Raw genomic sequence first — 21,066 nt, 5'->3', positions numbered from 1 at the left:
TGGGTGTCCCTTAGCAAGCAGGTTACCCTTGCTGGGGATGCTCCAGCACCGTCCAAGCAGTTTAGGCCACAAAAGTGGCAAAAGTGTGCCCATTGGGTGCCACCCCACGATACCCCATGCCACAATCCAAGGAGCCTTTGCCCTCAAAGGGGAGAGGCAGAGGTGACAGCCCTTTGGGGACAGGCATCAGGATTTTGTTTCGATTTCATGCGGCATCTGCTGTACCTGGCTCAGATTAAGATTTTTATTTGTTCATTTTAATTAGGATCATTATTATGTCTGTAGGATGGCAGTCAGATTCCTCATCAAGGGTTTATAAAGCCAGGTCAGCCTTTTTTTTTTTTTCAAGCATGAAGTGATTTACAGGTAGTTGGGATTAGTGTCCCAAATTTGAGCTGACTTCAGGTAATCAAGAGTAAATACATTCAGGTTTAAAGACACCATCGGTCCCTTCAACTGCTCTTTGCTTGTGGTTAGAGAGCAAGTCTTTGCAAGCCAGCAGATGATGGGACTTTGATTTCCTGTGTGTCATTATTTATTCTGAAAACTGATATGCAGAATTTTGCTGTTCCAGTAAAGCCTCTGCTGAGGTGGTGAAATCAGCCTGGATCGTGCCCTGCCAGCAGCCTGGGGTTTCTTACCCTGTGCCCCCATGCATGTGGTGAGTGTGTGGTTTCCGAAAATGAGTAATGGTGCTCAGGGGTACAGTGGCTCCCTGACAGCGTGTGATGGATTAGGATGATCCTGAATTTCTATTGTTTTGTAGTGAATGTAGTGAGAATTGATGACTACTGTATCCAAGCAACAAGGGGAGGAAGAGAGAGCTTCAGCTTCCCAAGGACTGTGGTATCTCTGTCAAGGTGCAGCTCTAAGGCATAGCACTGTCTCTTGTGTTTGTTGAGGCTCAGTATTAGTTCAGCAAGCTATAGAAAGAGTGGAAATTGATATCATGAGGTGGTACTTAACTTTCCCCCAAGTCCTCCTCAATTTGCATGTGGTCTTTGGCTTTTGCATAAAATATGCTTGTTGCCTTGGACAGTCCGGATGCCAGAAATATAAATGGGTTAAAAAGGCCATTAGACAAATTCAGGGAAGGAGACTTCATTTCCAACATCTAAATACAGCACAGCAGAGCTGAGAGCTACCTCAGCAAGACGCTGGCTCCAGGCTGGGGGAAGCGGGGAGAGCAGCTCGTGCGGAGCCCTCATCCCCCAGGCTTGGCCTGGGCAATTTATTAACCCCAATCCTGCCGTGCAGTAAGGCAGTTTCTATATTTTACCAGTTCCCCTGGTGAAATAACATCTTCCTGCCCCGGGCACCCACGGCAGTGCTGTGCTGTGCCCACTGCACAGGGGGCCTGGGGCCGCTTCTTCAAAATGGAGCCTGCACTGCTCTGTGGGTAGGCCGGCCCGCGGGCACAGTGAAGGAAAGGGGCTTTGTTTGCTGTTTTTTGTCATTTCTAGTTCAGCCTAAATGTTGTGGAGGGGGTTGCAAATAAATACTGTTGTGACAACAGTGACAAAAATTTATTTATTTATTGTTAGCTTTGGTAATGTGGCCTGTTATGGAAGTTTTGGACGCAGCTACTCTGAGGGCAGCACAGAAGGGCCCTAGCTTGATGGCAGGCTGCTGTAGCCCTTCCCTCTTTAAATAAATTGTCTGCTGAAAAAAAACAAATGCATGTGGAAGGGTTCTGCTTCCCGACGTGTGCGTTTTACACCTTGAGCTTCCTGCCATGGCTCACGCACGTGTTGGCGGCTGTGTTTGCACTGGAAGCTGATGGGATGTCGGCACACATTGGGATGTCGGCACACATCGGCATCAAAGCCCTGGTGGTGTGGGTGTAACGTGCCGGCAGGGCTGCCTCCCCCCGTGGTTACACCAAGACCTCACGGTGAAAGCTGTGAGGGAAGCAGGACCCATTGGGAATGGAAGCAGACCCCTCTTGCCCTCCCCACTGCCGCACCCGAGCAGCAGGGAGCCAGCAGACGCATTCACAGCTGTCCCCAAGTTTTCTCTCCTGTCCCGAGTTCAAAGGGCTCCTCTCGTGCCTGGCAGATTTGTGCAGCAAGTGCCGATGCTTTCCACATCAAAGCAGGGCAGCCTCGCGTCGTCTGGGGGACTGAGGCCGCAGACAAACTAAAGAGGCTTCAGGAGGTTCAAAATGGGCTCAGGCGGGTGCGACCCTGCATGCTCAGCACTTGGAAAAGGTTAGATATTGCAGCGATAGGTCTTAAAGCAAACCCTCTGGGGATTTAAGGCTGGGGCCAAGTTTCACTGAGGTCTGGGAAGGAAAAGGCTTCTCGCTGACTTCAGTGACTTTGGGATTAATGATGGGAAATGTTGGAAGTGCTGGGCTTTGCATGGAAATGGGCGGTTTTACACCTGGAGTCGTGCTGCTAGGAAGCCTGAAAGGAAAAAGCCAATTGTTTTCATGACGGTGTTTATTGCAAAATACAGTCCAAAATCTAACTTTTTTGGGATGCCTTCAAAATATACGGAGAAAACAGATTGTGCTAAGCAATAATACAACTTATTAAGAAACAGTATTAGGCATAAAGAATTCTGAATTCTTATCTGCTATTATATAAAAAAAATAATAAAGGAATTTTAAACTGCTTAATTTCATCTGGTACAAATACATGAAGCTACTGTCCATTTGGGGCAGGGGTTCTGGTACCAAATCACAGAAGTTCAAAAAAAAAAAAAAAGTTAAAAAGAAAAAACTGTAAACACTGTCTGTAAACCTATTAAAGTCCTCAAAAAGTTGCAGCTGTTCTAATAGAAATCACAATGCTGCAAAAATCCCTCTCACATCAGAAAGTGCATAAGTTTTCCACCAGGAGTATTTATAAGCATGACCTGTGAAGGAACACCATGGGGGCCCTGGGCTGCAATGCCTGTGGCAGTGACAGAGCTGCCCAGTGGGACCAGTTCAGGCTGCAGTGCCCGTCCCACCCTTGTTTACTGCTGCTGGTCTGGGCTGACCACTGCCAGCAGTGCAATGAGCTGAAGCCACCGAAAAAGTGAAAGTCTTCCCTCCATCAGATATGCAAAGTGACTCCTGAAAAGAAAGAAGCTGTTAGTAAATACTGAGGAGAAACCATGAAACCAGAAGGACTGTGGTCCCTCAGCGCCCGCGCCTTGTGCTTCGTGATCTCACAGCATTAATTCAGAGAAGGCCCAGTCTCACTGTCCACTCGGACCTCCAAACCCCCTTTAGATCCCTGTTGTGCCCTGGGGAAGGCTCCTTCCCAACCTGAGCTACGGCGATGGCCACAAAAGGTGAAGAAACCCAGAGGTCCACCTCGTGAGCCTGGGCACGGCATCGTCGGGCCTTCCTCTATCTCTTGTGGCCCTTGTTTCTCCGCTTGATGTGGTTGGTGGCGGCAGCGTCGCGGCGGGCACAGTAGTGCTTGGCCACCAGCTGCCGGCACTGCTCGCAGCGCACCGTGCAGCACCAGTGGAACTTGCAGTTGCAGCTGCTGACCACCTCCGTCCTCCTCTCCTCCACTTTGAGGCCACACTCGGTGCAGAGCCGCCGGCAGCTCCTCTTCTCCCACTGCGAGAGGTTCTTGCCGGTCTGCAGGCACTCGCGGCCCTCAGTGCCGTGGTGGCCCAGGCTGGCGTTCCTCGTGCAGTAGTCGGGGGAGTCCTCCAGGAAGACGAGCTCCGTGGCGTGGACGTGGTGAAAGGTCTCTGCCGTGGCCCCGCGGCTGTCAGCGCTGTTGCCGGCTCTCATCCTCCTCTTGTCCATCTCCAGCTTGTGGGCTTGGTCGTATTTCATCTTGAGGTAGTTCCCAATCTCTCGGAACTCAGCGAGCTGGAGCCAGCAGGTCTGGATGCTGCAGCTGCCCGACACCCCGTGGCACTTGCAGGCTCGCTTCATCGTAGCTTTTACAGCCTGGGTAGAAAAGGGGGAGAAGTTAGAAGCAGCAGATCATTGCTATTTACGTTTCAAAACTGGGATACATGGTGCTTCTTCAGGGGCAGTGGGTCAAATGTGGCTCCTGCTGGACAGGACTTCAGGTCCTTCCAAGACATGAACTCATGCCTTTATTTCAGTTCCAGGCAAACATCTGTCTGTCCTTGTCACTAATTAAAGGATGGAGATAATGAGTGGGCACAAACTATTGTCCCCAGCCCTTCCAGGAGCTGTTTCTCCAGGCCAGGATTAAGGTGTGCGTGCAGGGTCATGCCCTTCTGGCGCGTCCCGGTCTGCGGCTCACCTCTCTCATCGGCGTATCAACCCATCACCTCGCACAGAGATCTCATTCAAAATGTGTGAAACAGCGCTGCGGCGTAATGACACCAAACCTCTACACGTCTCCTCCAGGCCAAGCACTTCACAGATATTATCTACCCATCTCCCTCTGGTATTTATAAGGTCCCAATCACTGGTATCTCTGTGAGATTACGCCTCGACACACCCTATGAGATAGGTATGTTAAAAGTTACCGTCCTTGTTTTTACAGACAAGGAGGTTTGGCCAGAGCCGGCAGCCTCTGTGGGCCGGGTACCACGCTCTTCCTCACACCTGGCTTCCCCTGCTGAGTTTCTTGGAAGTGCCCATTGCAGGAATGTGGGGTGGTTCTTGTGTTGCACTACAGACCAGAGGATGTGAGTATAAATCTGGCATATTGCTGAATAAGCGGTGTCCATGGTTAATGGCGCTGCACAAAGCTGCAGATGCTGGAACTGAATCTTACTGCAGTTCCTCATGTTCAGGTTTATGGTCAGATTCTAGCTGTGGCTTTTTTTCCCCCAGGCACATAGCACAGTGTCTAGACTGGCACAGACAGGGAAGGGGACCTGAGCAGTCTACCAGGCTCTGTTGTTGTTTCCTGTATAGATATTGTTTTTATTATTATTATTACTGCTACTAATACTATTATTATTTTTAATATTTGACTTACAAGTCTCCCAACTTCATTGTTATGCAGGTTGATCAGGGCGCGGGTGTCATGTCCTGTTTCCAAAGCATCCACAAAGAGCTTGGAAATCCTCTCCCCAAACTCCACGTTGTCGCTGCAGCCTCCCCAGACCCAGCCGCGGCCACCTGCAAGACAGATGTGCGGTAAGAACAGAACCACCCTGAAGGAGTGAATCCCGCCCCAGGACTTGCACCGAGCTGAGGGCTGGGATGATGCCAGCCTGTCTTGTTGCCAGCTCAGAGGGGCTGGAGCCCAGCCGTGGCAGGCAGCACACCGGCAGCTCACCGACACGCCCGTTCCTGGAGTCATCACAGCCACAGCTTTCAAAGTCGCCCATGCTGCAGTTCCTGGTCAGGGTGTACATGACGCCGGCGGAGCTGATGGCGTGCACGAAGGACGTCTCCCTGGTAGCTGGGGGAGAGGAGACAAAAGCTGTCACATGCAAACATCCGCACCAGTCCTGGTTTATTGGGAAGGGAGCTCTCTTGTGAAACCTTCAGCGTTGCAAAGGTGCAAGAAGGGAATAACAAAACAGTTTATGCAAAAGGTAAGGTGCTACAGAAATGAAATGCTCATGACTGGAATCTCTTCCGGCTTCAGCATCGATAGTTTCAGCAATTTGGCACAATATTCTGCAGGTGTCTGTGCATGGGACAGTTTCTTGGCAACAGTAGGATGGCACAATAGTGCCCCAATCCTGCTCTCACCAAGGTTGCTGATCCCTCACATCACCTGGCACTTGGTTTGTCCCTGCCATTTTCTGCTCGGGGGGTTTGTGCTTGCTTTGGTCTCACCTGCTGGGGAAAATTACAGTTCATCTTAAATCAGCCAGTGGTTGAACCTGTGCTAATAGCAGTCAGGACCCATGCTTCTATTTTAGTTTCTTTTCTGGCTCTCCTAACAGAGTCAAATAGCTTCTTTCCAGTGGCATTTCTATGCTGGCTGAAGTAGATAGCATTCAAATATATCCACAACTTTCTCTTGGGCAGTTTCTTAGCACTCGCCCCTGGTTTCTCCCTTCATCTCTCCTTCCCCCCATATCAAACTCAGGTGCCTCTAGCACTGTGCTCCCTGAGATGCGGCACAAAAGCAGCAGGAGGGAGCCCACGGATCAGCACTGCACAAAGGGCACTCCCTTAGCATGGATATAGATCATAGAAAAAATATTAGCATCGTTTGTGAGACCAATTAACACAGATGGAGAAAAGCCAGCCTGGTTTCTGAGGGACAGAAAACCTCCCCATCGGCTGGCTGCTCTCTTCAGAGCACCCCCCGGCTCCTGTCGGAGGCACCCCGCGGGCACTCACCGCTGCGCAGGCGGTTGTGCGTGGAGAGCTGCAGCGCGCTCTCAGGGCAGTTCCAGCGCTCCCACCCGAACTGGAACTTGCACTCCTCCATCCCGCTCTGCGCGCCCGCCGCCACGCTGCTGGAGTACGTCAGGTACGCCTGCACGGGAAAGCGTGGGTGAGATCCTCAGCACTTCAGCTTTTATCCATGAAAACAGAGCCAGAAGGGTTGCGGGCCCTTTCCCTTGTTACTCAACCCGGTTTGGAGCCGATACGCTCTGGGAACTCTGGTTCTTTAGAAAAGCAATATTTCCCATTTGCAAAACAAAATGGCTTTACTTAAATTGCTGATAGTGACTGTGTTAATTACCTTAGGTCCTGTCATCAGAAAGTTGTTCACAGACCTGAAACGAAGAGAAGGAAACGAGTCGCACGATTTAGCACAGGCTCAAGAGCATCCCCCAGGAATGCCCCTTCTGCTGAATCCTACCATGCTGCTGCATTGAAAATGACACCACAGATGCCCACGATGGAGAGGATGAGGAAGGTGGTGCTGCTCATGGTTGTCAAAGCCCAGGAGTTGGATCCCTCCGGCTGATCCGCAGCTCCCACGCCGCAGGTCTCTGGGCAGGGCCGCCTCGCCGCACCGAGTCCCAACGTATCTCGAGATATTCGGGTCCAGGAAAGCTGCAGGAACCTACAACCCTGATATTTATAAGGTGAAGTTCTGAATAGTCAAAACCCCCCATTCATTTGCTACCCAATGACTTAATGTGGTAAAAAAGCTCCTGCGCCAATGGGTGACAAGGAAACGCCTAATGTTGCACTTCAAAAGGCAGAGCGGTGTCACCGGGAGCTGTGATGATGTGAGGAGAGCAAACTTCCCTAACAATGGGCGACTTTTAACTCCACTCCACACCAGCGCCATCCCTTTCTCTCTGCCCCAAGTGCACTTGCCTTCTCCCTTTCACACCCCGCTTGCGAGCAGAGGCCGGGCCCCTGCGTGCCCAGCAATAACAAACCCGTGCATTTCTATGGTTCCCCTGCCAGCCGCCTGCTCCCTACCAGGAGAGCTCCCCGAGGAGTTTTAGCAGCACTCCTCTACAGATCCACCGGGGGTAGACCTCCCAGGTCTTCTCGATTTGACGAGATTCGTTTAACGGCGATTTTTTTCCCCCCTCCTCGCCTCCTTAGGATGAAAGCTTCTGTATTTCCATCCTGATAACAACAGCGTGCACGGCGCAGGAGTGTTTGGAAATCTCTCTAATTTACGCGGCTGCAGCTTGGGAACACTGTGTGAATCACTTATGTGGTTTGCTCCATGCTTCAACGCTGTAATTAGGGGAACAGTTTTCCGGGGGTAGCAATTTCCCTGCAGTGAGGTCTGCCCCGGCAGCGGCCGGGCTCTGGCTGGCTCCGCGCACGTGAGCACTGCTGAGAGCCGAGCGAGGGCCTCGGCCCCTCTGCTTCATACCCCTGTGCTTGGGAGGGGAAAATCCTTATCAGAGGAAACCCCAAAAAGCCTCTCAGTAGTTATGGTCATCCATGTGTTATACATCAATATTACAGCGTTACATATCAATGGTTATGGTCATGCATAATCGTTGTGGTACATCCTTTAGGCTGTAAGGGAGCAGAAGTGAGACTTTATTCCTGGAAACTTCTCATTTTGTTTTCCTGGGGCTGCGCAGGGCTCGTCCTTGTCCCACTGCTCTCGTTATCCCATCGAGATGGTGACATCTGGTCTCCTGCTGCTAATAGCTGTAACTGCGAGGTGAGGCACTGAGGGCCTGCAGCATGGACGTTTCAGCAGCTTGGATTGTACCACACATTGCTGTGCTGGCCGGGGGCAGAGGAGCCAGCAGGAATAAAGACTTATGCCACAAACGTGATTGCAAAGTGCTCTGTGGGCTGCCGCGAAATGCGTGCGAGCACGGTGAGCAGCTGCATGGTTTTCCACATCCTGGCTCTGGGTGCCCGAGGCCCTGCACACACACGGCCTCGGCTCCATCCCATCAGCTCCGTGACATTTCTGACCTCGGGGAGCACAGGGACCCCCCCGCCCTGCTCCCCGTGTCGGTCAGCGGGCGAGAGGAACCTCCCCGGCCAGCCCACGCAGAAGGGAAACCTGGAGTCAGCGCGGCAAAGCCACAAACAACTGTTTGCAGTCAGAGGATTAAAAATGCAGATCGGTTCAGAAGCAGGGATGCAAAATACCTTCCAAGTGAGCACCACTCTGGTGTACTCCTGCCAGCACGGCAAAACCCTCTGTGAGTCAGCATTTTAATCATTACCATCCTGAGCAGATCCTGCTTGTTAGAGCTGTCAAAGGACAATTACTGGGAATGAAGTGTTTCCCATGTATCAGTGAGGTTCATTGATTAAAGCCCATGCATATGACTTGGAAATCTGCTGTGCATTTTCTCTGTGCATGCATGTCATTTTGGGGTTTGTGTCTGGCTGTCCCCGGGGGCATATTGGTGGTTGTGTTTTATTTTTTTTTTCCTGTCTGAGAGAGCCCGTACAGCTGAACAATTTTGGCGTGTCTGTTATGTCAGTTCACACATGATCCTCCTATCGCATGCCAGAAAAATAACAGCTTCCCTGGGCGTGAAGCGCGGCTGCGAGCAGTCACTGCAATTGGCAGGATCACACAGTTATTTGCCTAGGCTATTAAAAATGTCTTTTCCAATTAAAGTCACAGGAATCTTAAAAGTCCCTTGTAACGTTGTCACTTACGCTAGTTGTCAGCAGGCAGAGCTGTGCTGGGACAAGCCTTCCTGCTCTGGGGGACTTGTTTGTGTTCCCAGCTCTGTCCCAGGGTGCAGGAGCTGCTCAGGCACCAATGTCAGCGTGGATTTGTGTCCAGCCCACCCCGACAGATGGGACTGGGGTGGTCACCTCGCTGCAGGATTTTCCCACCATCCAGACCTTATGTTAAAGCAGACTTTGTTCTTGCTGTGTTAATAATTTTTCCATTTATAGAGTGCTTCATTCAATGTCCTTGTAGTAAGAGAGATTAAATGTAGCAGTCTCTGCTTTGCAGTTGGGTAAACTGAGGCACAGAGACCAGCGTGCATGAAACCTGGCAGTAAATGGCAGAGCTGTACTGGCTGTAGCTCTTCTGATGCTGATTTCAGTGTTTTGCGCCCTAAGTTGCAGCGTGGTGCTGGCTCTTCCAACACCCATGGGACAAGCCTGTGAGTCGCAGCCCTGCTCATCGAGCCCTAGTGCTCATCTGTGAAACACCAAAGGAGCTTTCCTTTGGCCTGCCCGCTCCCTAGAAACTTACTTTTGGTTTGGTTTTGGGTTAGGAAAAAAAACAACTGAAAGCAAAAAATCTCCTGAATTTACCTGGTTATGCAGAAAATGAACGGCCAGGCGTTCTGGCAGCCCCGAGCCGCAGGCTTCAGTGGCACCGGCGGAGGCTGCGCTGGCTCCGCGCTGTTGCAAACAACTGAGCAGGGAACGCTGTTTGGGAAACGGTGTCCTGGATGTCCGCCAGAGCCCCTTGGCTTTACTGATCAAATGTTGATGCTTTGTTTCTTATTTTCTTGCTACGCGACCAAACAGCCAGTGATTTTCATGGGATGATTGGAGTCCTAAAATATTTTGGTATCTGCCCTAAGTCAAGAGGCTTTAATAGCGCATATGCAAACCCCTACACCCATAAAACCCTATTCACATCAGAATATGGCATTTAGGGGAAGGCAGGCACAAGATAAATCAGTCTATGCAAGTGCTGCATGCAGAAACCCAAGCAAACAGGAATGATGGTCTGTGTGGGGGTCACAAACGCGGGGAGTGAGCACCACCAACACAGAAAACAAGAAAATAAAGCATAGACTACTTGCTAAATTGCCCTGAGCAGGTGATACATTCAGAGCCCTAGCGTCAAATCCTGCATTGCTGGCTTCGTTACAATAAAATCCACCTGGGTAATTAGGAAGACACCCCCTCGTCAGCAATGTCGGAGGCAGTTGCATTTTATTGTGCTCTCCCTGGGAAGCCGCCTGAGCCCCCATGGGTGATGCCATACCCTTGCATTGTACACAGGCAGCCTCTCAGCCGGGGGGACGTTTCACTTTGCTTTAAAATAATCCATCACAGAGCACTGTGCAAGCCCCTGCTATGCTCAGCCCTCGTTTTTCAGTCTTCCCAACTCCAAAGTTTCCCATATCGGAGAAAATAGGTTCCTGCCTGCTTTGTCTGCTGTGGTTCCCAGCAGCAGGAACAGCCCGCAGGACCCGAGCCCCGGACCTGCCAGTGCTGGTGGGAGTTTTGCCTGTATAACGAATGCGCTTTGATTAATGAATGTTAATTGAAGATCAGGTGAAACTGAAATCAGCTTTTACGCCACACCTATCCCACGGGCTTAGTCCTCTTGATTCCTATTATGGCACATAATTAGAGGTGGCCTAATGTTCACTGAAAACAAGGCTACGCAGTCCAACAGTGCAGCGTTAGGGTCTGCCTTATTAGTGACCCTTGAAAATTATCTTGAGAAGCTCCCATCTCCTGCCTTTGTGATGCAGCTCGTGTCCCCTTGGTTATACCACTGCAACCAGCTCTGCTTTTTGACTTTTAATCCTGATTCCAACACAGCCTCATGCATGGCGTGATGGGGCAAGCAGTGAAATTCATCAGGGGAGCCATGAGCAACTCCAAGGTAAGGAAGGAAACACCTCCTGGAACATAATAGACCATTGGGATGCCAAATGCCAAGACCACAGGAGGCCTGAGGTTGCACAGTTTGTACTTTATTTCTTTTAATTTCAGGAACTAAAAAAAAAAAAAAAGTTTTGGAAAGCAAATTCTGATTTTTCCAGCCACAACCTGTCTGGGAGCACGGATGCTTCCCAGTGAGGGTTGAAGACGTTTTCTCCAAGGTGGTACTGGAAGGGTTGATCCCTTGCACCCTCAGCAACGCAAGGCACCAAGCTCAGCCCATGTGGGCTGGCTGGTTTTGGGGATATATCCGAGGCTGGGATATATTTGGGATAGATACAAGGCTGCAACCTCTGCCCAAATTGGCCAGGAGGGGTGGAAGGTGCGGGTGAGCTGCACCCTGCCATGGTGGGAGCTCATCTGAGACTGAGACATCAGCCCAGGAGCAGGCCGGGACATTGCTCCTGGCAAGAACAAGGCTATTTCACTTGCAAGCAGATAAAGGGCACTTCTTCCCCTTCCTTCCCCGTTTTTGCATTGTATGTTTTAAAGCTGCCCTTTTCCCTTTTCCGCTACCTCCTCATCTTAATGACTTTGCTGTCCTCTCTCAGCCATTCTCAGGCTCCCAAAGGCAGCTCCCTCTCCCACCCAGCACAGGGCAATAGGCAGACGAGCCTGCAGGCTCAAACGTCTGGGTAAGAGCCCTGCTGTGTCACCCCGCCTGCACCGTGCATGGAAATCCTGCTCTCCACCCAAAATCTCCCACTGCCTCCAGCAGTGTGAAGCTGTTCCTCCCTCAGCAGCCACCCCTAGGGAAGGGCTGTTGAGGGCTGTTTGTCCGTCCTCCTGGAGCTGGATGGGTTACTAAACCCTGGTGGCTGCTCAGTGCCTCTGTCTCTGTAGCATCCTAAGAGGAGGCAAAGATGCTTTAGGGCAATGAGCTTGAGCTGCCATGAAAATGTGCTTGAGCTGCCATGAAAATTAGGGTAGAATAAAACACTGAGGTTTCCATCGACCTTCAGGTCTCTGTGACTCCTGAGAGGACTCAGCCTCCCAGTTCACCCTCGTGAGGCTGGGCAGCGCCGTGACCTCGTCAGACTCACCTCACCTTTAGGTGTGCCCTTCAAAGCCCACGGGGCTGTTTACACAGCAGCATGATAAAGTAGGGCCGAGAGTCTTGTTTTTCTCTCCCTCTTTAGAGGAAGTGTCATGCAAAGCGGTGTTAGTGCAGCAGCTAGGTTACTGCCTGGGTATCTCTCATCCTGGAAATGCGGCACCTCAGCAGGGAAACGCCTGTCCAGGAAGAGATTGGGCACTTGATAGCAAGGAAAATTATCACCTCCTTCTTCATCATTCCCATTCAAACTCAAGTGAAATTAACGGATTAATAACCTCGCTTGCATGGTGCTCCCCTTCCTTTCATAGCATGAGTCTTTGCACTGTCCCTTAGTGGCTGTGGCTGTGTCACTTTTGCCCCCCACATGCTTGGTGCCCTGGGGAAAAACATAATCTATAATATGTATATCTGTAATTTTTACCTGTGGTGGTGCTGGGCATTACCTTCCATTGCTGACAGTGAGTGTGGGGGGAGGTTTTGAGCATCACAGAAGGGAATAGTGATTTGAACTATGGGTATTTCCTTAAAATTCACCTCTATTTCCATTGCAGCCCTGCTTTGGACAGAATAGAGCCTAAGTAAACAAGATTGAGACTTCTTTTTGGGGAGCCTGGCCGGACAGCAAGATGAAAAGAGATTCGGGTCTTGCTGAGAAAAGCAAAGCGAGAAGCAAACTTGCTTCGGGCACCTGCTTTCCCAGAAGAAGGTGGCAGGGATTTGGGTTGCTTGTGGGCTCGCTCGCTCCCTTTGCTGTCAGCTGCTCTTCTCCCCCACCCTGAGGACGCTCTTCATGTCCCGCACCTTCTTGCAGGTGTCCAGCTGCGGATCTCCATCCCCTAATGAGTGGTGCATTGGCATCATATTCACGTATACACTTCAATCAGCCCACAAATGAAGCCAGTGCCACGCATTTATTAATATTTGAGGTGGGAGGAGATGTTTCCAGCGTTACCAGAGCACAGAGCGAGGTGACAGCTTGGGGCAAGCTCTCTGGGTTCACTGACCCAGCGTGAAGCCCTCCCTGTTCGGTTCCATGTGGGTCCAGAGGCTCACAGGGGTCGGGGGCACGGCTCCTCAGTATCCCCCGGGCACAGAGAGCTGTTAGGGCCCTCTGGGGGCTGGCTCTGTCCCTGTGCCACCCTGAGGAAAGATTTGGGACCACTTTTTCCTGCGGCTGTGCCGGGCGGGGCCCCCTCAGGCCGGTGCCGCGGCTCCCCCTGGGGGCGGCCCCGCTCCGCGCAGCTTGAGGCAGGGCCGCGCTGGGCCTCGGGGGATAGACAGGATTTTTTTTTTTTTTTTTTTTTTTTGCCGTTTTGGGGAGCTGGAGGGAGCTGCCTCGCTCCTTGTTCACCCGTGGTGAAACCAAAGAGTGAGGAGGTGGCCAGGCTCGCTCGTGGCTGCAGTGCTGGCTCCCAAAGCAGCCAGCCAGGCTTGAAGCCCTAACTGGGCAAACGGGGCTGGCAGCACCCGGTGCTGCCGGGGCTCTGGGTGCTTGTAGGTCCGGCCACAACCTTGAAAAATTGGGGTTTGCACAAAAGCCAGCACCCAGGCCAGCTGCCTGTTGGCAGCACTGAGCCCCCTGCCCTCTTCTGCAGGCCCCAGGCCCTGGGTACACACAGCACCAGGGCACAGGAGAAGGTCTCGAACTTCTCGAGCCCAGTAATGACACCGGGGAAAGGTTCCCGGCCCTGCTGCCATTGCTGTTTCAATTCCTACTTTGCTGAGGAGCGAACAGCACCAGGGCTTAATCTCGAGGCTCAATAAATCGCCTTTCCGACAGGTCTGAGCGCAGCACCGCCAGCGCCTCCCTGTGAACTCGGTGCTCACTGGGGCAGAGACCAAAGTCACCGACGGGTGTTGCCGCTTGGCACCTTCACCCCGGCGTCAAAAACAGCTGCCCTACTGTTTGAGCAGGGCTCCGGGATTAATGTTTGAGGTTAAGCTTTTTTTATTTCCTTCTTGGCACTGAATGCTTCAGACACAAAGGTTGCAAGAGCAGGGAAGTTGAAGCTTTACCAGCACTCGGGGCAGCTGGAGCTGGGGTCAGCACCCTGAGGGGCTGAGGCTCGCCTCGAGGCAGTGCCTGGCTGACACAGCCCTCCACTATCTGCACGGGGTACAGCCAGGCTGGTGCCCTCACATTTCTAAGTCCCTGGCTATTTTTGAAACACATTAGAAGGGAAATACAGTTAAATGGGAGCCCTGGGCACATGTGATGTGCTTGGGCTATTAAAGCAGCACAAGAGGAACGATGATTTTCCTCCGGGTGAGCTGGTGGCAGGCGGCCCAGCACAGGTGGGGAGGGAGCGCTGAGCCCCAGGGTGCCTGGGCAGGCCCGTGTTAACCACACGGGCACAGCAAATCCCCACCTACACACACTGTCAGCACTGCCCTCCAGGGCAGTGAAAGGCTATGAAGCCCTCCAGAAAGCAAGCACATCCCTTCACCACCTGGCCAAGCCATGGTTAGCACTAGGTGGGCAAGCGGTGGCTGCAGCTTTTCTACATCATTTTCATATAACTTTAGCTGCCCTCATCTCACTCTGGATTGATGCCATCAATGTCTTTCGTGTTCCTGGGGATGTGTGCCCATGTGGGAGAACGGCAGCTGGCACAAAAGCTGTTTCACGTTGCCTTCCTCTCAATGTCCATCCTTGCCACTTGTGCCTCTGCTAGGTGAGGGTTGTGTGGAGTGGCTGCATTGGGAACCAAGGGCTCTGGTTACCTGGCTGCTGCTGAAATAGGAGTCCAGACAGGGCAGAAATAAAACAGTACAAATCGGGAGGAGTGGAGGGGAGGGTGCAGCTATCACAGAGCTATTACAAAGCTGTTATAGCGCTCTTAGATATGTCTGGTCCTGCTCCCTGCAGAGGGGTCCCCGGAGTGATGCTGCTGCCCCAGGTGCCCTGCAGGGCTGCGGGGCACCCAGGGAAGGGAGTTTGGGTGTACCCGTTTTCTTCATTGCTAAGCCAAAAGCATGATAAGGATCCCGTCATATGTTTCTTTAACACTTCGAGGTGGCACTTCCAGTGCTAGTAGGATGGGGGAAACCAGCTGCAGTCAGGCGTGACCTGGGGTGGCTCCCAGTTGGGCACAGAAAAAGAAAAACCCAATTCTTCCCACTGAGGAGGAGAATTATTTCCAGCATCACGAGAAAACAAAGCAGACCAAGAGGGATTATTTTCCCCAAACAAGATGCTGTTTGAAAACACCCACTTGGAGTCACACATATTTTTATTTTTCCCTCCCTGATTGTTGCAACTTGCCAAATCCAAAAATTTTGATACTGAGTTGGCCTCTGAATTTGTGAGACCAGCCTCAAATTCCTGAGATTGTTGGTTTGTTTTGAAATTTCCGTTCCTTTTGTTTGTTGCCTACTGCTGGAGCCCTGAAAGACCCCATTTTCATGGCTGTGGGACTGGGAACACCCATTTGCTCCCCACTTTGTCCTCTTTTTTTTTTTTTTTTCCCTGATCTCCATCAATCAAAGGAATTCTGGAGCAGGGCCTCGATGAAAACACGCAGCATCGGAAGATTTGCAGCTTATTGTAGGAGTTGTCAGGAGCTGCTGTCAGCACAGCATACGAGATGTGCACCAAGAACTGTCCCCAGCAACTGTTCCTTCCCAAGCGATCTCCTCTGAAACGACAGCAGGCACGCGGAGCAGCCCTTGCCGGCACAGAGCCCCAGCGAGAAGAGGCATCAGCCTGCTGTCAGTTTGAGCGGCGTCGGGTTTGGTGGAGAGAAACACCCCCGCACACGCTCGTACCTGCGCCCACAGACCCTGGATCGGGCCCAAGCACGGTGCCCTGGGTCAGGGCCGCACGCGGGGGAAGGCAGCGGCTCTGTTCCCGTCCTTGCTGCGGAGGAGGCTCCCAGCTTGGCACCGGCAGGTTAGTGCTTTCTAAAAGGCCGTTGCTTTCGGCCGGTGGTTTTGGAAAAAAACAGTGGGAGAGCTGGGCAGAGGCACGAGACCTGCCCTTGCTGTTTGTGGCTGGGATTTCGGCTGCCTCGGGCACCCCCACGCCTGTGCTCAGCTCCCCCATCTCTTTCCACACAGCTGCAGCTTAGTGTCAGAGTCCTCCTTCCTCACAGCTCCCTTGTTTTCCTCTCCCATGTTCTTCTCATAGCAGGAAAGGTTTCTGGCAGGTCAGGAGCACCACCAGCAACAGAGATACAAAGGGATGTTTTCCCAACGCCCTGGCTCCTCAAGCCTTAGCCTTGCATGGGCATTTTGCCACAAGATGCCTCGGCCACCATGGAGCTAATGCCTGAAATAAGAGAGAGCCTCCAAACATAACTTGGAAAAAAACACGTATTTTGGGACCGGGGCTGTGATACCCGAGCCAGGGTTAGCTGGCTTCCCGAGCGGCTTCTAGCTGAGCTCAAGCCGAAACTCAACAGGTTCAGGGGCTGTGCTCCCTGCCTCCCCCTGTTATCAAACACCTGCCTAACGAGCCTTGTTAAATCAAATAACTTCTGTGTAATAACAACAGGAATACGGATTTCCTCCACTCAGCTGGGGCCATGTGGAGCAATTAGCAGTGACTCACGGGGGAAAGGGGACAAGGCTGGCTTTATGGCAATGCCAAGAAAGCTTCCATTTGTCCGCATGTAATGATTTCTTCGCCGTGACGGGGTTAGCACGTAAGGTGTTTTTTCCTTTAGAGGAGCATCTCGTTATGTAAAGCATCCAAATTGCAAAGGGCTGTGGCTAATTAGCCCAAAACCTTAAGTTTCCCACCTGGAGCTGGTGGAGCTTGCTGGGGAAGGTGGCCTGGGTCAGCTCCCACCATGATGGCTGGGGAAGGTCCTTGTGCTGGAGCTGTTGGTGAGTTTTGGGGCTGGGGGTGGGCAGTGGGGGCTGGCAGTGGTTTGTCCCCCAGAAGGCGCTTCCAAGGTGTGCCCGAAGTGCTTGGGGTGGTAGCTTGCTAGCAGGAACAGGCACTGCTGCAGGAGAAGGGCTGCAATGATCAAAATTCACCCTCCTGGCCTCGCAACTTCCTGGTTTGTGCCCTCAGCCTGCCCTGCAGATGGGTGCTGTGACACTGTTTGATTAAGGTAACAGCGAGCCAGACCTCACCCTGGGTTTTGCAGGTTTTAATTTCATGAGCCAGCTCCGAGGTGACTTCAAGGTGCGGCAGAGGGGGATGCTTCTCTGCTTGGGGTCCTGTGGCTACATGCCTTTAACTTTAAGCCTCTTGTAACTGCTAACAGAAGCAGAAACAGCCTCTAAACCCCTCAGAAAGCACCGTGCCCCCTGGGGCACTGGGGGAGTTGTGCAAGATCTGCCCCTTACCCTGCAGAGTTTTTCATGGTGCACAGCTGTTGCGTGCTCTGCTGTGACCTGAAGGGTTCTGCGTGAGCAGAGGGGCAGCTGGGACAAACTCAATGTCTCCAGAGCTTTAGGCTGCTCCAGCCTCTCCACCCAGTCCTTAGATCCATGCTGCTAATCCTTTGCTTCTGCGTGAAGGAAAGAGGAGAATATCTCTATTGTTTTTTTGCTTTGGCCAGACCTTGCTTCTCTTCCTCCTGCTTGAGAGCGTGGCCCAGACCTCGGGGCTCCGCGGGCGCTTCCCACCAGCTCCGCTGCACGACAGAAGCTTGGGGAGATTTATAACTTATTGTGCCGAGCGAGTTGGCAGATGCTCCGAGCTGGCAGGGAACAAGGGGGATTGTCACGTGGAGCAAAATGCTGTCTCCTGGCACAAAAAAAGGGAAGTTTAGTCTGCGGGCTCGCATGCTGAGTGCAATCACAGGGCGTGCCGGTTGCCAAAATCGTTGCACAAAGTAGCAGGTAATCTGCTGGGCGCTGTGAGAGCTTCCAGGAGGGGCTGCTCTGCTGGTACCAGCTTGGGAGGCTGCCTCCACCAAGGAGCTGCCATCAAAGCAGGTATCTAAATAACTTTTAACTGATGAGGAGTGACTCAAATTGCAGCCGTAGCCCTTTGGATACCCCTGGAGTTAATGGAGCTCTAACTGAAGGCACCAGTCCTGCACGTAGCCTGCTTTTCCTTGGTCTCTTGGTCACCTCTGTTTGCCTTTTGGTGCCACTGCAAGTCAATTTGTGGCCATGCTGCTATTGTTTAGTTACAGTTCTTGCTATTCACCATCAATGTCAAGTGTCAAACAACTCCTGAGCAAAGCAGAGCTTTCTACACACCGCACCACCACTCGGCTCTGCTTCCTGAAGCCTGCAGACTTCAGGCAGCTCTAAGGCCAGAGTAACCCTGCTGAAGCACACAGAATTATTCCTGTTTCCCTGTGCAAGTAGGGTCAGGCTGCAGCTCCAGTGGTTTATCTTCCCACAGCATGCATCTGTTTTTCTGATATGATTGCAAATCAATTCCAGTGCTAAGGCAATACCATGGAACTGGGAGCAGGACCAGGTTTGGCTTTGGCTGAGCCCTCTGCAGCCCAGCGATGATGTTACTGCACCACCAGCGATGGAGACTTAAGGAAGCCCTGTTTGCTTCGTTGGGCTTGTAGCACACCTGTGTGCTGCTCGAGGTCTCTCATCCCAGAAAACTGATGTGATAAGTTTATAAAAAAAAAAAACAAAAAAAAAAACCTTATTTCCTTCCTGCATTCTGATATCACTTGGTATCAGGTGAGCAAAGGACGCTGCACACCATGGTTGTTCCAGGGTTGGTTGCGTTTTGTCAGGCTAATGAGGGTGAAAAACTGGTGAGAGGAGGCTGCAGCTGCTCTCCCATCTGGCTGCTAATTTGAGTCTTTCCTCAGCCCAGCCACCAATTTTTCATGGTGTGGAGAGAGGTACTTGTCTTGGAGACCTCTGACCTGCTGTCAGGTAGAACTGAAACAGGCCAACAGCTTCCCAGCTTATCCGTACCTCTTACCAAGGTGGATTTAAAAGGTTAGGAGCTATCAGTATGAAAACTTTCTCTGTTTTGGAGAGATGGGGAAAGGGCACGGAGGTTGCAGGCTGCAGTGGGGGGTGGCAGTGCCATCCTGGGAGTGATAGGGAGCAGTTTGGGGCTGCCTGTGGGACCATGCAGCCCCCAGAGGGCTTCCCGCATGTCCCCCATGGAGGGATGATGTGGGCAGGTAAAGGCAGCCCTAGCCCCCTGTGCAGACAGAGGGGTGCTGGTGTCCCCCTGGCTCACGTGCACGTTTGCTGTAGGAGTTGCAGAGTAAGCCCTGTTTTTGCAAGTCTCAAACACAGCTGGTCAGAAGAAACCTGTTTATTGTGAGGTTTAGGAAAACATTTTTTTACGCAGATTTTTTTTTTTTTGGCAAGTAATTGGGGGCGGTACAGAACTTTGAATTACAGTTTTAAGAACACAAACACAAAGTATCTTGTCCAACAAATACAAAACAGACTTCCCAGGGAACGTGAAAGGAGGGAGTGTTTGCTAAATTAAATGGACAACAAGCAGGGAGGGGGGGGCATGAAGGGGCGGGGAAACAAAACAGAACAACCCAGCGCAGAAGCCCAAACCCCACTGAAGAAGCAGCAGCTGCATCGTCCATTTGATGTTCAGGATGCGCTTTCACTTTGCTTTTCTTGTTCGATAGCTGCCAGAAAAACACAGGAAACAAAACTGTCATCAATAACTGCTGCAGGGACTCTGCACAATGCAGGCTCCTGTGGCCATTTTTCAAGTCAGGGGGCATCAAGTTCCCCCTGGCTTTTCTTGGCCACCCCAAAATGCCAACCCGTTCTTGTCTGTAAAGCTACTGGGGGGCAGTTCACAATGTGCATTCTCCTCAAGATACTCCTGAGTGTCTGCAGAGATAACAAATTGGGAAAACCAGGTTTCTTATGTAGGGGAACAGTGAATCTCCATAACTGCCCATTTCTACACCCCAGGTAGAAGCCACCCAGCAGAACAGAGGAGCCCTGGGCTCCCTTCCTGGTTACTGGGGCTCTTCTGAAGGAAACCACTTGCAAAGTCTGGTCCTGGAGCAGGGCAGTGCCACCTTCACACCCAAAGCTGAATGTGAACCGCAGCCCGTGCCTGGTTCTGGTGTGCAGCATGGGCATGGGGGAAGACCCTGCATGAGAAAACCCAGGGGTGCAGCCCTTTGCTAAGGAAAATTCCCTGTTTGGTTGGGATGATGATGGGTTTCTCTTGCTGCTTTATTCCAAGAGAAGGTGCCTGGAGCTCTCCTAGCTGGAGGGAGCAGCTCCTGTGCCTGATAGCGTGCCCAACCGGAGCCTGGGGATGCTGCCTCTCCTTTGGGGCATAGGCAAGGCTCCCTGAGCATCCGTGCCTCTGGAGGGGTGGACAGTGTGCCCGCTGCAGACAGCTGTTCCTTGTACCCACAACCAGTGGGAAAACTGCCCTTGCTTTTAGCAGAAGCAGGATCAGTCCCATCAGAAAGATGATTTTCAGACTAAATGTACAGTTGGGTATAGCTACTCATATCTGTGGAAGCCCAACAACATCCAGTGCAAGTCTTAGTATTACACGCAGTTAAAGTCAGGGATGAGTTTGAGGCAGTAATGCTACAATTAGTATTCATTTTGCATATTAGCTGCAATACAGATCGCGTTCTCGCTGCTCTCAGTTCAAACAGCATCATAAGCACTTACTTTCTTTAGTGGGCAATGGATTTTTCTCTCTGGTTTCTGTCTTCTTCAGCTTGGTCTTGTCAAATGTTTCAATTTCTGCAAAATCTGGTTTGTCGGACATGATGGGTCCTGACAAAGAAAGGAAAAACACACCCGGGGCTTCATTAGCTAGTGCTGTGATATCAGCCATCTGCAGAGCAATTTCTGCTGTAAAAATGAAGACACCAGAAAAATGTTTATTCCAAAGCCAACACAAATCTCACTCCTCAATCTGGGACCTCTCCCCAAGGCTTGGCACTCGCAAAGCAAAAGAGAAAAAGCATTAACAGCAATTTTATCTAGATTTCTCAGAATAAATCACTAAAAAATCATAATTTGAACATGGAAAAAAAGAAGAAATAGAGAAAAGACAGCACGTTAGTTAACAAGGAGCCGGGGTGCCTCCTGACCTGAAACACTGCTGTAAGGAATGCTGATACCCAGAAAGTCCGCAATAAGCCGTGAATCCACCGTGCACAAAGAG

The 21,066-nt window shown here is 51.6% G+C and overlaps 2 protein-coding genes and 2 long non-coding RNA genes across 4 annotated transcripts in view; 3 read left to right on the top strand and 1 right to left on the bottom strand.

The window, feature by feature from the left end:
* Positions 1-2,357: 2,357 nt before the first annotated feature.
* On the bottom strand, positions 2,358-6,781 carry WNT8A (Wnt family member 8A; the record flags this gene model as incomplete). Its single annotated transcript, XM_084535244.1, has 6 exons — positions 2,358-3,904; positions 4,917-5,059; positions 5,220-5,345; positions 6,242-6,380; positions 6,591-6,624; positions 6,711-6,781. The coding sequence occupies 6 exons, from the start codon at positions 6,779-6,781 to the stop codon at positions 3,344-3,346; spliced, it is 1,074 nt and encodes a 357-aa protein (XP_084391370.1). The 3' UTR covers positions 2,358-3,343.
* LOC311444252 lies at positions 4,479-8,107 on the top strand. The gene is made up of 3 exons (XR_014697780.1): positions 4,479-4,620; positions 4,944-5,481; positions 6,596-8,107. It is a non-coding gene; the product is annotated as an uncharacterized lncRNA (long non-coding RNA).
* Positions 8,108-10,643: 2,536 nt separating this feature from the next.
* LOC311444802 lies at positions 10,644-13,035 on the top strand. The gene is made up of 3 exons (XR_014698076.1): positions 10,644-10,889; positions 11,510-11,583; positions 12,557-13,035. It is a non-coding gene; the product is annotated as an uncharacterized lncRNA (long non-coding RNA).
* Positions 13,036-16,739: 3,704 nt separating this feature from the next.
* FAM13B (family with sequence similarity 13 member B) overlaps positions 16,740-21,066 on the top strand; it is a 59,552-nt gene continuing 55,225 nt past the window's right edge. Inside the window, exon 1 of the mRNA XM_084535226.1 lies at positions 16,740-16,835. The gene's annotated coding sequence lies outside the window, so the exon portion shown is untranslated. The remainder of the gene's footprint in view (positions 16,836-21,066) is intronic.

Source organism: Aythya ferina (genome assembly GCF_964211825.1).
Source record: "Aythya ferina genome assembly, chromosome: 14".
Lineage (NCBI taxonomy): Eukaryota > Metazoa > Chordata > Aves > Anseriformes > Anatidae > Aythya > Aythya ferina.
Note: the sequence above shows the minus strand (reverse complement) of the source record. Positions and strands in the feature narration are given on the sequence as shown.